This window comes from Bicyclus anynana, chromosome 6 (genome assembly GCF_947172395.1).
Source record: "Bicyclus anynana chromosome 6, ilBicAnyn1.1, whole genome shotgun sequence".
Classification (NCBI taxonomy): Eukaryota; Metazoa; Arthropoda; class Insecta; order Lepidoptera; family Nymphalidae; genus Bicyclus; species Bicyclus anynana.
In genome coordinates, this window is record NC_069088.1 from 7442217 (window position 1) to 7459373 (window position 17157).

At 35.1% G+C, this 17157-nt stretch overlaps 1 protein-coding gene across 3 annotated transcripts; it reads right to left on the minus strand.

Moving 5' to 3' along the window:
• Positions 1-209: 209 nt before the first annotated feature.
• LOC112043199 (histidine--tRNA ligase, cytoplasmic) lies at positions 210-16284 on the minus strand. Of its 3 annotated transcripts, none has more exons than XM_024078504.2 (9): positions 15962-16284; positions 15570-15848; positions 13024-13236; positions 9402-9623; positions 8513-8719; positions 6989-7283; positions 6752-6852; positions 4118-4300; positions 210-3657 (listed from the first exon to the last, which is right to left on the minus strand). In XM_024078504.2, exons 1-9 carry the CDS (start codon positions 16052-16054, stop codon positions 3418-3420), a joined length of 1833 nt encoding a protein of 610 aa, XP_023934272.2. In that variant the 5' UTR covers positions 16055-16284; the 3' UTR covers positions 210-3417. The 3 variants fall into 3 exon arrangements, with proteins under 3 accessions (XP_023934272.2, XP_052737863.1, XP_023934273.2); XM_052881903.1 differs by lacking the exon at positions 15570-15848 and adding an exon at positions 14351-14519 and having other exon boundaries at positions 15962-16283; XM_024078505.2 differs by lacking the exon at positions 15570-15848 and having other exon boundaries at positions 15962-16282.
• Between the last annotated feature and the right edge of the window lie 873 nt (positions 16285-17157).

Consider the following 17157-nt stretch of genomic DNA (forward strand, 5'->3'; position numbering starts at 1 on the left):
TATTATAATACTTAAAATTAGAATGACAAATTCTTATTATAATAAAGAGAGAGAGCTGCTTTGAATTATTTTGTCAGACTGATTTTCATGCGATTTAGAAATAAAATAAAAACGCATCCTATCTACCACGCCAAGGCATCTCAGCTGATAGTCTACAATAAAATATAAAATAACTCAATAAAAAATAGAACGTTAATCAAACCACATGATAAGAAAGAAGTTTTTATTAAATACTTTACAAATATTAAGCAAAAAAATACAAACAAACAATGAAAAAAAATCATGTTAAAAGTCAACATACTTACTTCGTAGCATCTTACACGTAGCAAGAAAATAAATTACTCTATCGAATCATACAGTTAGCTGTTTGAAATCAAAAAATAATAAATTAATTTTAAAATAAAATTAACGGACTTACTCGCTCCTAATCTTGTATTTTGTATTAATATTGCATTATTACTTTAAATTAAAATATTTAAAAATTTAAAAGACACACGAAAATTTAACGAAATGCAAAATGCAGGAACAAAGATTTTTAATTCAGATTTTTATTATTATAAATCGCCTTATTACTACATGTAGGTCACGCCAAATTCCGATTCCTGTAATTGTATAGGACCTGCCTCGCTAGACGTTACTTTTCTGTCATAAAGTATATGATCAATGATCTAATGCTATTATAAAAACTGTTTATAGTATCGATGTTTCATAGTTGTAATCGTATTACAACTATGAAACATCGACACATGCCGTAAAAATACCTTTTTGGGCAATTGAAGGGTGTATAAAATGAGCAAAAACTGCTAGTTCAGTGTAAGATATATACCAAACTAGCGGATGCCCGCGAAAGTTTTTCACAAATCCCGCGGGAGCCATGGATTTTCCAGGATGAAAAGTAAGCCTATGTGTTAATCCAGAATAAAATCTATTTTCATTCCAAATTTTAGCCAAATCGCTTCAGTAGATCGCCGCAGCGTAAAAGAAAAACGAACATACTTACACACTTACACACAAACTTTCGCTTTTATATTATTAGCTAAGCTCGTTTTCATGACTCATGACAGACTATTTTGTTCGTGAATTTGTGTGCGGTACTAGTCCTTCTATAATTGGTCTGAGGCTGAGCGCAACTATTATTAACTCGGTTGGGATATGTTTTCATATACTACGCAAGAGAAATAAGCCTTGTGTTCAGAACGGGCTCTAAGATTGGCGCGACCTATACTTAACCGTATACAAAACGTACGTAATACTCCACAATAAATATAAATAAATTAAACAATTATTCATATGCCAGGCTCTTTGTGAGATCTAATACTCGTAGATCAATATCGTAACAGGCAGTGGTTAAAGATAAAATAACAATTAAATCTTTTGGTACTAAATCAGAATTCCATTCAAATGAAAATAATAGTGCAAGAGCAGTGACCAAAATAAATGTCGTAAGTAAAACTTACAAATAAAGGAATCAAAAGTATTGATGATAATAGTGTGAAGGTGAACTGTTATTGTAAAAATACAATGAAAAGTTACGGAAATACCTTAATTAGATTACCAAATAAAAAACTGAATTCTGTTTCAGAATGTTTTTTGTACAAAGAAAGAATTTAAATTAAAATCTATCACACAATTCGCTTCTCATATCTATTACCGAATAGGTCTAGGACAAATTCAAGATTAACTAAAACTATTTTCCTGATTTTCATGTTTGTTTTCTTATAAAACTTATAGTATATCGGCATACCGTGTAAGTATAGTTTATGCAATCTTTATGACATTTCGGAACAGCTGCGCAAAACAATATAACAATTTTTTAGATATCAGCGGTAGCGTAGCGGCGCGGCGGCAAGGCATCACCCCGTGCGCGCCTCTCTCCCACCCGTAGTCCTCACATGCGCCTTGACTTTATATGCGACCTGCGCGTAGCGACACCCACAGCTTATATATGAGACGTCATGAATATTGCATCCAACTATAAATAGGTATGCATAATATTATATACTCCGTCAAAAATATTTCACTTGAATATTTGTACATATCAAACATTGTATCGAAAATGGAAGTTAAGGCCCGTTCGCACTATATCGTGACGATACGTCGTCTTTAGCAGTTCGCATTATAATGACTATAAACTGTATCTCTCTCATTTATTTATTAGTTCTTTTTTTTAATTTTTAACAATGTCAATGTAAATATAAAATACAAAACACTATTAAAAATTAAAAAAAAAATACTATAAACTATTGTTATCAGACGATATTTTGTCGTTTTCAGAACGATTTAACGCCTCCATTTCAATATACATTATCGATCACGACATCCGCATCGTACGTATCGGACGGATAAAATCCGTAGATGCGATGCGTCCGATACGTACGTTGAGGAAATGTGGACGCCTGCCATTACTCGTCACTGGATTTTTTTACAATATAACTAATAGTATCAGTACTGTAGTTGTAAAAAATACAGCCAAAAAAACATTTCAATTTAAGAGGTCGGTCAAAAACTACTAACCAACCAAACCTAAGCCAATTTAGAAAATATGAAATCTTACGTTGACCCAAGCTAGGAATCAAACCTAAGATCTATTGGTTATTGTTATAAAACCATTCCTAATTGTACCCGAGGTTGTCATATGCAAAAAATTTAAACACTCGAGTCTTTTACAACACTATTTTTAACGTATGGAATCTCGTGGTGAATCATCTTTAGGTATAATAAACAATGTTATTAATTTATACAAACGCAAAAAATCAGTTTTTTACAATCCCGAGGGAACCACGACTTTTACTGGGATAAAAAGTATATAATACATACATACTTTTTATTCCAGGGTATAATCTATCTCCATTAATTTTTCAACCAAATCCATGCAATAGTACTTTGTATGAAAGAGTAACAAATCGATACAAACTTTCGCGTTTATAATATTAGTGAGATACACATAATACTCACTTTAAACGCTCTTCTTCGAGGCAATATTCTAGCTCAGGGTTTCTCAAAGTGGGGTACGCGAACCCCTAGGGGTTCGCCATTTGACGGCAGGGGGTTCGCGACAAGATTTACGTAATGGTGGTTTGATAACTGATACCGAGTCAGAATTAAGGTTAAAATTGTCCAAAATTACTCCTAACGTTGAATCCATTTGCGACAAGAAACAAGCAAACCCATCACATTAATATTACAAAGACATTTCTTTCGGTACTTTATGTGTTACCTTTTATTCAAATAAAAACGTTATTTTCTTCAACACTCAAATAAAAATTTTTGTTGAGGGGGGGGGAGGGTTCCCCCCCATTACTTAGTAAGGGGTTCGCTGTCACTTGGACATTTCAACAGTTCGTGGAGCCGAAAGTTTGAGAAACCCTGTTCTAGCTTACATCAATGAAACTGCACCAAATTTCTATAATTACTAATTTATTTGCGAATGGGTCCATTCATTTCTTTGATATCTAACACTTCAATTCTAGATTTCAGTTCTTCTACGAGATTGTCTCTAGGTATTTCGTCCTCTTGTCTAGTTGTTATGTTACGAATCTTTACCAGACCGCGTTTAAGTTCCGATTCACCGAGGATAACAGCGAGGGGGATTCCGTTTTCTTCGCAGTGTTGCAGTTGGTTCAGCATTTTCGGATTCTTTTTGTAGGATTGCTCGGTCTATGAAAAAAAAAATATTGTTTATTAATTTTATCATCGTATAAGACTCAGTTTCACGGATAACGTGTCTCAGAGTCTTGAGGTCGAGGTGGTGTTAAGAGTATACCTTTAAGCACTTTAAGTGGTCAGGCCCGGTCATAATTATTCACATATGATCAGCAATTGATACAGAGTCAAACACCATCCCTCCAATCTGCCAACACGCATTGAATCAGACTGGTGGGTCTATTAGAGATTTTAATTTTTAGCTCGTTGTCAAGGTAATATTTTGCGCTAAAAATCCTTTTTCAGTTTTTGAAGTGATAACTTCTTATGGGAGGGTACCGGTTGATAACTTTTTTTTGAAAATTCGTGCTGTGCTGCAAGATATTTTTATTTACAAGATGCACATTGCTCAGGCAGGCCCATCATTAAACTTGCCCAACCAAAATATTGTCCAACCCAATATTGCTCCACCAACCTTGATCCCAGCGTTCCACAGCTCAGCGCAGATCTTCATGCGCTCCTCGAGGAAGTTCTTCTGCGCGGAGGCGACGTACACGTCGATGTCGCTGGTGCGCACGCTGATGTCGCCCGCCGCCAACTTCGCCTCAAGCACTGAGAATATGCGCTCCACTCCTATACTGACGCCTACGCATGGCACCTGAGCAATTACAATAAAACACTGACACTGACTGAAAAATTCTGACACCTGTCAATGTCAATGTCAATGAGAGATATAAATATCTTTTATTAACCTTATTAACGAGTCGTATTGTTATCAACCTATATTCCTCAAAGCCTCAATAGCTCAACGGTAAGAGCGGTCGGACTCATCACCGAGGGTGGTGATTCGATCCTCGCCCCATTGGTGTATTGTCGTACCCACTCCTAATACAGTCTTTCCCGACTAGTTGGAGGAGAATAGGAATATTGGTCATATTTAATATTCAACTTTTTTAAAAAAATTTGGCTCACTATTGAGCTAGAGTCTCCTCTCAGAATGAGAGGGGTTAAGCCCATAGTCCACCACGCTGACCCAATGCATCAGGCATGCATGATTGGCAGACCTCACACACACAGAGAATTAAGAAAATTCTCTGGTTTCCTCACGATGTTTACCTTCACCATTTGAGACATGTGATATTTAATTTATTAAAATGCACACAACTGAAAAGTTGGATGTGCATTCCCCAGACCGGATTCGAACCCACACCCTCCGAAATCAGAGGCAGAGGTTATTATTTATTTATTATTTCCACTGGGCTATCACGTATCCCGTAACGGTTAATGAGTTTACAACATTAAAAATCAAATAATTATGCCAGCTTACAATGAACATATTAATTTTTGGCTAAAATTATTAACAATTAATTAATAAATATAAAAAGGTAACATTGACAGGTGTCAAAAACGCATTCGCTGGACAGCCTGACTTTATGAGTAATAAGTACTCGTGTGTCAAACGGTTACCACATATGTACAAATTGATTAATTTGATTTTTTTATCTTCCTACTAGTACTGAGTAGGGAAGATTTTGATATCACACCGAAATTCCGAATTCTCATGGGATATCGACATTTTGAGGCCCTAGGAAACTATATGGATTATTTTTAAGATAGTGTATGTCTGTCTGTATTTGTTTGTGTGAACGGCTCCGGAAAGAATGTAAATACATATTTTTAAAGGCTAAATTAAACACTGTCGCCAAATACAAGAAGGTTTACTTTAAATTATATGAAATAATAAAAATTGATAATACTTGAACATTTTGTCCCACTTTGTTTCAAAAGTGAATGCAATGTCAGATACAATATTATGGGTTATTTGCTTTGCGTAACATGGTAATTTGTGATATGTGAAAACAAAATCGATTTGTCCCCTGCAGGCAACCAGCTATTCAGAAACACAAATGTAAAGTATTACTAATCATTTAGTCATAAGGGTATAATTGTATTGCTCAACTCTAATAGCTCCTCCACATAATTCATTATGGGTCATAATGGATTATTTATTTTATTCTTTACTTGTTATCCCTTGCATACAATCTCACCTGATGGTAAGTGACTAACTCGTTAGGAGGACGATGAAAATCCACATCCCTTTCAGTTTCCATACGACATCGTACCGAAATGCTAAGTCGCTTGGGGGTACGCAGGTAGGGTGGTAACTAGCCACGGCTAGTTGTAGTTACCACCCTACCTGCGTACACCCGCCAGACTCGGACCAATTAAGAAAACCTTCAATCGGCCCAACCGAGGATCGAACCCAGTACCTCCGTCTTGTAAACCACCCGTACATACCACTGGGCCGCAGACGCCGTCAAAGTTAGATTTCATTAAATTCAGAACTATCAGCTGAGTGTTGTTACCGAGGTATAGTATAGGGTGTAACACCACCAACTTCTCCACTCTGGGTTGCTGACTGACAGTTTGATTGATGAAAGAATAACCCAATAACCTTATATTCTCGACCCAAGACCCAAATCCAATACTTCATGTCCCGAACGGCCCTCTAAGTCGAGGCCAGAGTCTCAGAGGAGACGCCCTTAGAGAGTCGTTCCGCCCACTGCTTTCTTCTGCCTTCGGGCCCCATCAGGCGATGCTTCTGCGCTCGCCCAAACCCCCCGGTGACGCCGCTGAGGTCCCATAAGGAGCCTACGGCACTTACACAATCAGAAAAAAAAAAAAAATACTTCATGACCCGTAACCAAAGTAAAAAGTAGCGGTCAGAGTTCACACTATACAGGATGCTCGGGAGTATTTCTCATAACTTCAAGATGTTGACGAATAACTAATATTTTTTAACTAAAAAAATAAAAACTTTTTGTTTTCATATAAAGTAATTCAAATAATTCCGACTATCCATGTAACACACGCCTTTATCTATCCTTGCATTTTAAAATACGTTAAACTTGACTACGTCATAATTATAAGAATGCGTATATGGGACATAATTTAAGATCTATTTACAAAAGAAATATTATTTACTCCGAAAATATTCATTTTGGAACACATGTTTCTTAGACATTTTTGATTAATTTTCCATAAAGAATATAACCCTAGAGTTATGGGAATTACTCCCGAGCACCCTGTATAATACTTTTATATTCACCTGTTTGTTTTTCGAATCGAACATTCCAACAAGGTTATCGTACCGCCCTCCGCCGGCTATGGATCCGACTGTTTGGTCTTCGTTGCCAATTTTGATCGGCTCTAAAAAATAAAAATTAAAAAATAAATAGTAATTTTATTACTGTTTTTTTTTATCAACCCATATTCAGCTCACTGCTGAGCTCCTCTCAGAATGAGAGGAAACTCGAGCTCAGTCAATTAAAAAATAAAAACTCACGTGTTAAAACAGCTTCATAAATAACTCCAGTATAATAATCCAAGCCTCGCGCGAGGCTCAAATCGAATAAAATCTTATCCTTAATACCATAAAGCTCACAATAGTGGAGCAACAATTTGATCCCTTCTAACCCTTCGACAGCGCTTTTGTTTTTAGACAACTTCTCATCTTGTAATAGTTTGTCAGCTAACTCCGAGCTGCCGTTTAGTCGGACGTACTCGCCGATACGATCAGCCGCTTCGGGGGTAACGCCTTTCTCGTTGATCATCTCCGTGCGAACCTCTTCCCATGGTGACTGGAAATAAACGAAAAAACTTTATATTAAACTCTCAATCGCCAAAATAACAAGAAGCGACTCCTTATTCATCCTAATATCTTGGCAAGCAGACTCTTCACTGATGACTGTCTGAGGCGTCTTAAACGTAAACGCATACTCGACCTGGACATTTGAAAAACAGGACGCACCAAATGAGCACCGACTAATGAGGATCGACCTCCACAATACAAAGACACTCGCAACATATTTGTTTATAATCTTAGGACTGATCGCAGATTGGCCGTACAAGAAAAAAAAATATATTAAACTTTCCTCCGAAACGACTCGACCCATGGGCGTAGCTAGGATTATATCTAGGGGGGCAACTATACTCAAATCGAGTATCTTATCAATTGATACTGTCCGACCAAAACAAATTTTTCCGGACGAAACCGAAACTGAATTTCAGCTTCAGCCTCAGTATCAGCCTAAACGATTATTTCTTACGCTGGCTGCACCCCCCTACGCCCGTACCTCGCTACGCCCATGACTCGACCGACTGTGATGAAGTTTTATATGTACGAGTATATTTCGGTCCTACGTGATAAGGGTGGTCCACCTCGAAATTATTTCTATACTATTATTACCATTGACCTATTATAATAAAAGGACGCACAATCACATATAAAAACTGGCCCATTTTGCTTTGACAGTTTTAGAATTATTTATAAAGAAAATTATACCTAAAGGCCTCTAAATAAACACGGGCATAAGTTATTTATTTCTCCATATCGTCTCCAAAGAGTTAAAAAATCTTTTGTGGGTTTGGGTGTACTCTTCTATAACAAGATCCCCAAGCCTGTGATGGACTTGCCAATGCACAACTTTAAGCAATGTGTTAAAAAACATTTACTTAGTTACTACAACATTGATGAGTTCCTTAACGATAAAAGTGCTTGGAGGCCATTGGATCAGCTTCCACCTTCACACAAGAAGTAAAACTATAAGAAATTGTAATTGTTATCAATTGTAAATTATAATACTGTATGACTTTTTCAAAAGAGCAACTGTTGAGTTTCTTGCCGGTATCTTCTCAGCAGAACCTGCCTTCCGAACCGGTAGTGGAATCTTTACAAATAGTCAACAGACGTGTCAAAAGTGCTTGTAAACTGAGCCTACTTGAAATAAATGAATTTTGAATTTTGAAATATAGTCCAATATTCAATAAAATCCCAAATTCAGAGCAAATTCAACCTTATGATAAATACCTTATCAAGTTTGTCGACGGTTGAACAGGTTGAACGAAACTTATCAGCTGGTACTCCACATGTTTCGAACATTCCGTCGAGTAACCTCCTGTGGTTCACTTTAAGCACATACTTGCCGATGTCTAAGGAGTTTAATATTTCCGTTACAACCAGTAGGCATTCCGCATCCGGAACCATCAAATCGTACTGTCCCGCTATGTCGAAATCCTGTTGAAAATTTATGAAATTTTTGTATATCAAACCTGCTAGAAAAGATAAGAGTTTACTTTAAATATCGATAATCAGAGATATCTCAAAAGCGTATACTTAAGTGTATATGTGTTTGTGTAATTCGAATAATATAATAATGAAACTTAAGGAAGCTAAGAAACAATCCCACTTTGTCGAGTTATTTTCGTTTTATCATATTTCATAATTATCACGACGTAATATGTAGTTAGTATCATTTTCACTTTCGTTTCTTTTTCGTTTACTTCAAAAAAGTGAAGACGACTTATGATCGATGCAAAATTACACATCGAAACTAAACTCATACATACATTAATTGTGTATGAATGAGTCATAATAAAAAGCGAAAAGAAAGGCATAAATGCATAGTAGGTAAACGTAAAGGATCGCGCTTAAGCCATAATTTTTGACATCCGGTATCGACGGTTATGATATGATAACTTATGTTTAGTAAACTCCATTCACATTAAATAATATCTCATTATCATAAATCATTAAATATTTAATTATCGACTTTTACTTGACTTTTTTTATAAAAGATTTTTTCCGAAGTCCAATCTTATTAAAACAAAGCATAATTGATATGTACAATTGTATATGGCTTAGCGACATCAAAACAATTAGTTTTGGACTAACCATGTAATTCATACTTAATACTTACACATTGATAGAATTCCCTATACCTCCCTCTGGTCATAGCTGGGTTATCTCTTCTGTAAACTTTGGCAATGTGATATCTCTTCAGATTATTGATTTTATTCATTGCCAAGTATCTCGCTAGAGGCACTGTTAAGTCATATCTTAGGGACAGGATTTCGCCACCCTGGTCTTTCAAATCGTAAATCAATTTTGAATCTTCGCCATACTTTCCTGTTAAGACTTCCTGTAAAGATTTTTGTAACAAAGAGTTTAGTAATAAACCGACCTATAGATATTATTTATTTTGCTGTTATTGGTAAATAAAATCCACAAAACGACAGTTATTGATTGGCCCTTCCCCTTATAATAATAATAATAATAATGCTACCGACTAAATTGTTTTCTTTTTTCGGCCACGGCGGCTAATCTCATGGTGAGATTAACCAAAATGTTAATCTCATTCAGGTGCATTTCAGGTGCATTCTCTATACCCTCACTCTCATGGGACTGCAGAGTGCAGACCGACACGACAGTGAGAGACCGAGAGGTGCCAATCACCATGCTGTTTCAATGCGGATTGGCAGGTTAACGGCGATAAAGGTTCACTATCATGTTGATGATAATGATCGTCACCGAGCGACGGCTTAACGTGCTCTCACTACTAACTACTCAACTCTGGGCTGATATATTTACTGAAAAATTCTTGGAAGAATTAAAACCTCATATTTCATAACCCGATCCAGCAGGGCTATTCTATAACGAGAAAGAAATAGAGGTGAATTCAAGACTCATACTGTCGAGCTATAACAACATCTAACTAAGCCTATTTGAAATAAATGAATTTGACTTTGAGTTTGACATCGTTACAGAATAGCGCTACAGGTCTCGAACCCAGAATCTCGTGATCCAAAGCTGTTGTGTTGTATTGAAAGTGATAAGTTACTATTGCATAAAATCGATCTAGTTCGCGCTTTTCATCGTCTAGGAATTCATAGAACCCACTGATAATTTTATAGTATAGGTTACGTCACTACAAAATCACCGCAAAAAGTAATCCGAATTTAGCTACAACACTGAGCCGCACTTGCACAGTTTTATCTTTAATTCTATTATATATTTATGAATACTTTTTACACTTCCTGAACACAACTCGACATTGTAGACGATATTTAGGTTTTAATAACGTTCGTTGTTTAATATGCGACTAAATGAAATTAAGTCAATGTTCCACATTTGTCCGCCTCAGTTTTGAAGCGCCAGTGCCCCATCTCTAGTATAAAATATCATTGATAGTACCTATTTTCTAGGAAAAATTGTTTATAATTGGTAACGTACACGAGCATATATCGTGAGAAACAACGATTCGACTTTACTGCACTAATGTGATTCTATTAATGGTTATTAACACATTTTAATTAAACAAATAAACGCAATATTTTGCAAGATTTATAAAAAACCTTAACGAATAATACTTTTAAATCTTCTCTCATTAAACTATCAGTAAAAATGAAAATCTTTTCAATAGATTTGGGTTTATAGCATTTAAACAGACAGATTGTGGTGGTTTGGCTGTTTGTATGTAGTGCTTTGCACAACTACCTATAAGTATTTAATGGGAAACCGACAGTGTTTCCTACTTTCACTGAGCGGTAAATACCGTTCTGCTACACGAGTATACTTGTAATTATAGTGGAGTGGAAAATTGAGTGACGAGATGTCAGAAATATTTGTAGGGTTCTTTTAATAATAATCGGTGAAAGAATGCCAACGCCAAGCGTAAGTGTCTCCTTATGAGGGCGTCTTCGAGGAAATTATAGGCGAGGGCTTGTTCGCTCCCCAAAAAAGTTGGTAGTGATAATTTTTATAAAGAAAGACAAAAGTCTTCAAACAGTGCGTGTTGCCGGTGGTGATCTATGGTTCCGAGACTTGGTCGCTAACTATGGACCTCATAAGAAGGCTGTGAGTCACACAGCGGACGATGGAACGAGCTATACTCGAAAATCAAGGAGCCGATTGAGGTCCCAGGGTGCTCGAATGGCGACCCCGCAATAGAAAGCAGAGTGTTGGTCGACCCCCAGTAGGTGGACTGACGACATCAAGCGAGTCGCAGGCATTCGCTGGATACAGGCGGCTCAGGGTCGTGATGTTTGGAAGTCCCTACTAAAGGCCTTTGTCCAGCAATGTACGTCCATCGGCTGATATGATGATGATGATGATGAATTGTTCAAGGATTGAAATAAATAGACTTAGTCTGCCGTCATCATAACGACTTTAATTACACCTATTTTTATTACAGCCACGCCTCCACCAAAACTACTACTATAAGGAAGTTTGTGTAGCTTTTTCGGTGATTATAATTAATGTAATCGTCATCGACAAACCGGTTTGGAAACACCCATAGAATTATATTATATCAATAGTGAATTGCGAGCAATATTACTTGCGGAACAGGACAAGTCACTTTCAAGGTCAGGTGTGCAAAGTAGCTTTGGCCATTGGCCTTGGCACTACATAGATAGCTAATATTGCGACTTTGAATTAGAATAAGTTTATAAATTACGAGCCACCTTAACGAAGAGAGCAAAATGTAATTGACTTTTCACTACCCATATTAGCTACAATAGTTTGTACTTATCTAGTTTTCATTTTTATATGAATTTGACAGTGACAGATTAAGCAGATGGCCCACCTGATATTAAATCATCACATTTATAATCTGTTGATCTCAGCCCATCGACCTGAGGCGAAAGTTAAGGTACCTGCCTTTTCAATCCTATCTTTAAACAGGAACAGAGCAAAGCATTGAGGCAGAAATCAGTACAGTAGTACAGTATTTCCCGAAACCTGACAGACGACATTTATCTCGTTAAGAGAAAAATACAAATGCCGACCAATAGCGGAGAAGTTGTCCCAGTTCCAGCTAACGTAAGGTAACGGTTTTCGCTCCAATGTAACGAAAAAGAGCGATATTTCTGACTCTGTCGCTATTGATCGACATTTGTCTATAACTCGTCGAGATATGTCGACAATACAAAGACAGCGCCGAAAATATCGCTCTCTCTTTCGTCCCATCGCAACAAAAAAAAAGAGCGATATTGCTGACTCTGCCGCTATTTGGTCGACAATTGTCTTTATTTCGTCTCGAAATAAGTTGACAATATAAACACAGCATCCAAAATATCGCTCTCTCTTTCGTCCCACCGCAACGAACGCAAAGGCGATATTTCCGACTCTACCGCTATTGGTCGACATTTGTCTTTATCTTGTCTCGAGATATGTCGACAGTATAAAGACAACAAAAAGAAATTCAAACATCCAAAATATCGCTCGCTTTTTCGTCCCATCGCAACGAATGAAAGACATTTTCAATTCCACTGTTATTCTATCTTATTCTGTTCACATAATAGCTCATTGCTGCATGCTATGCCTAATAAATGTTTACTTTTCTAACACATACTTGTACACATACGTCTACAATTTCTGATGTAGAATTTCGTCAATTCTACATTGTAATTAAAATTTGCATTGAATGTAAAAAGAATCAGCTCATCATTTATGTAATGTTGACGAAATAAAAAAAATAAGGTCAATAGGTGGCCTCGATAAGCTAGACAAATAATTTTAGTAAAGATAAAAGCCAATACCTTCAATTCAAAAACAGGTGTATCAATACATTCAGCGCCATGTCTTTTGAAAACAGTTATAATCTTCTGTAACACATTATTCCTGATTGTCATTTGCTGTGGGTTGTAATCCCTTGTGCCTTTGGGTGTTTTGAGAACAAACTTTGATGGTGCAGCATCCTCGGATCCCAGCTGTGCCTTTAGAGCGAGCAGTTTTGATACTTCCTCTTGAATCTACAATAAACAAGACTCAAAGTTTGAACAAATTCAATAGGGTCCAGCATTTTTTTAAAATCAGGTATCTGGTATCCTCTATCAAAAACAGATTAATCTGTACAACATAACCAATATCTGGAGAATCCTCAAATGTTAAAATGTCAAATACAAATAAAACAATTAAATACAAAATCCAGTGAACCATGCATTCTAGTGTTTTTGATGGATCTGGGATAAAACTATAGCAACAATACTTAGTAATATTTTTTTATACCATAAATTATTTTTCATATTCATAACTACACAAAGTACTAGCAAAACCTTACGGTTTCACCTGTGAACTTCCTATTCCTGTGGGAATACAGGGATTAAATATAGCCTATGTAACTTCTTGACACACATTAGTAATATCTTTAATAATAATTTATTGTTTCTGTTTTTTTCTTAATGGTGGATAGAAAAGTATGGAGGAGGCTTTTACCCAAAAGGGGCCACTATGGGTGATTGCCTCCTCCATCCTTTTCCATCTTAACCCTTCACTTTATTAACCCTTCTACCTTCATCAAATAAATCAAATTATTTTATAACATATATTTAATAATATGGCATTTTTTTTGGATATTGATCCAATAAGAAATAAACTAAGAAATCCAATTCAACCATCAGTGCAATACCAACTTCTGTGTTTTTTGGTTAAAGTTAAAACCATATATCGCATCTAAACAAAATATGATTGTATCCAAATCTTTACTGGCTTTATTTTCATCATTTCTTCAATAAACACTATTATTTATCAAAAATCTTAAATATCAATAAGATAAAAAAATTAAATTATCAATAGATAAAAAATCAAAATTCTGGTCAAAGTTTTGGTAATGATTACCAGAATTTTGACCACTTAAGAATATCTTCACTTAAGATTTTACTTTGAATATATCTGTTGATATTTTAATTTTTATTTATTTGGTAATATACATTGTATGAAGTTAATTATATTAATTGTCATTAAATTAATCATCAACTTGTAACTAAAACTAATCTAATAACAAAATAAAAAAAACTACAAAAGAGTGCAAAACAACCACTAGACTTTTGTGAGTTTCTAAATCTAAAAGCAATAGCTTCCCAATACCTTGCAGCAAGATGTTGTCATAATAGTTTTTGCATAATTACTTCTTTGTGCTAAGTTCCGCAACCTTTCTACGGTTGATAGATTTCCTACCAATCTCATTGCTTTATAAAACATGCTTCAACGAGTTTCCCAAACTTCTATTTCAAACCAATATGATCCCTCGTCACCACTTTAGTACCGGAAATGAAAAAAAAACTATTTAATAACAAAATCATCATATTATATTTTTTTTAAGTTGTGTGGTAACGAAGTAAACATATGTGGAGATTCATAGAGACAATATTTTGTTAATTGATTACATATACAGCTTTTTAGCAAGCAGCACTCTCTGTAGTTATATAATAATATAGTGTTAAAATGACAGTTTTAATTCACATAGATCATGGGATCTTACCAGAACAAACAATAGAAGGAATTTGTGGTAACCATGGCAAAAGCCTAGCAACAGAATTTAAGATGAGCCAATTTCCAAATTATATGTTCAATTTGACCTAAGCTGGGAAATATCCAGGCCTTGTAAGTTATATACACTAATATTATAAAAAGTTTAGTTTGTTTGAGACAAATATCTAAGCAATCCATGGATTCACAGTGACCTGCACTGGGTCCAAAAGCTACACTATCCAAGGTGCTATAGGCTATATTTCATACCCATATTTCTACAGGAGCAGGAACTATGTAGGTGAAACTACGTGGCATCTGCTAGTAAACAATAAACACACATTTCACACAAAACTATAATAATATAACCACAAGAGTGTATGAATTATTGGATTTAAAGATTAGTTTTAGAGAAACACAAGCTATTTTAATGTAAAATAGATATATTTTTTAACAAATAATTGCATAGTGATATAAGCAAGTTTATTTTAGGAAATGTTTAAAAAAAATGTTGAGTTGTGCTGTTCTCAATAACTTGACATGAGGTATTAATTAATATCAGTTATATAGTAAGTTTTAAACAGAAATTGTCTCCTAATGAAAAAGAGTAAAACATACACATACAACTATTAAGATTGCATTTATATGTTTTATGTTATCATTTTAATTTACTCAGACTTTTTAAACTATTTGAATAAGAACTATGTCTCTGATGGGGGTTCCCTAACCTCACTTTTGAAAAATCATATTAACTACTACAGAGTATCTGCTAACTTGTAGGGAAGCTGTAAATGCATCAATATAGATCAAAACTACACAATGAATAGCAAAAACAAACCTCAAGATCAAAATTTCTCTTTTTGCCCTGCATTACATTAAATATTGCATATGATGGATGATTAACAGGGAACAGAGTTCTCTCTGAGTCACTGAAACTCTGCATATGGTACCACCATCTCTTTATGTGTGGATATTTTCGAAAATCTAAATTATTTTCTAGGTTATAATGCAATTCAACATCAGCCTTACTCGGTACAAAGCCAGATATATAACTGTATTTTGAGAGGTGTCTGTTAATTTCTTCTAAATCTTGTAACGAATTTGTAGCCGATTTACCCTATAAAGCAATTATTTGGGTTTAATGTCAGCATGATGCAATAATATGGATTAACTTTAATCCGAATAATACCTTAACAAGAGTTGTCAGACATAAATGATGAGTAGACTAACCTTTCCACTAGATTCCTTAGCCGCTTTCAGTTTTCTCACTAGATCACCTTGATCTTTAATTTTTTGCAAAAGATTATCTTGAGTCTCAGCCATAGTATTGATAAATTACTGTGAAGGATTAGAAGATAAATCTAACTCCAAACGTCTCCACACCAAACTCAAGGCTGTGTCAAGGTAAACTAAGCCTCAGTGCAGTGCGGTTTATTCACTGCGAAATAATTGCAATAATTTAACCTTTCCTCTCAGTCCTTTCATTTCACAATTCACATTCACGAATTAGAATTCCACTCCAAGTTCCAACCACATTTTACAGAAACGTCAGAAATAGACACTTGACAGTTGACAGCGAGTACCACAGATAATTAAGATCAAAGAGTATATTCCCAATAATTGGCAAGTACCAAGCAACCAAGCAACGACATATTAGAGATTCTACGAGAGCTTTCCAATCAAAGGGATCATTTACGACATTTCAGTTTAGGGATCAAAATTTTTACTGTTCCATAAATAAAATCACTCACATAGATCTTATTTGTTATAGTATAACATTTGAACTATACAATATACACACTATTAACGCAATTTAATCAGTTGTAAATAATATTTATATCAGAAATATAAACGGGACAATAAAATGAGAACACAGACAATAACCTTTGGCAAGTTTGACAAGCACTGAATGAATGAATTCCTTACTGCTTGAAATGAAAAGTGAACTATAGAGTGAACAATAGAACCAGGCTAGTTGATTGTAAAATCAAAAAATACAGTGTGAATCACGATGTACAAATTTTAAATAAATTAGCAATAATACCGCACTTTATTTATAAAACTTAGAATACAGAATTCAACAAAAAAGAAATTAGACACAGTTAGGATTTGTAAACTTTTTAATATATTCAAGAGTTCTGATTTAATCTTTGTAATATTTCGTAGCTATGCTTGAAGTTAATGTAATTTTTCTGCGAGTTTCGCCCATATCAGGATGTTTGGTAAAAAACAAATTAATAAAGTCTTACTATCTAAAATTAGGGCTGGCAACGCCAAGTTATATATTCTACAAGCATTCCAACAATCTTTGTTTTTAAAAGTATTAATTAGTTAATATTAATACAACACATGGATAGAGTATAGCTGACGACACTCACAATTATGATGGCTATCTATTGGTAAAAGAATTTTTAATATCGGTTTAG

Coding starts and splice junctions, on each gene's coding strand:
- LOC112043199 (XM_024078504.2), bottom strand. CDS start 16,054: ATGGCTGAGACTCAAGATAATCTTTTGCAAAAAATTAAAGATCAAGGT. Junction 8,720..9,401: donor ATAGGGAATTCTATCAATGT/GTAAGTATTAAG, acceptor AATTTTCAACAG/GATTTCGACATAGCGGGACA. Junction 4,301..6,751: donor TCGATTCGAAAAACAAACAG/GTGAATATAAAA, acceptor GTAATTGCTCAG/GTGCCATGCGTAGGCGTCAG.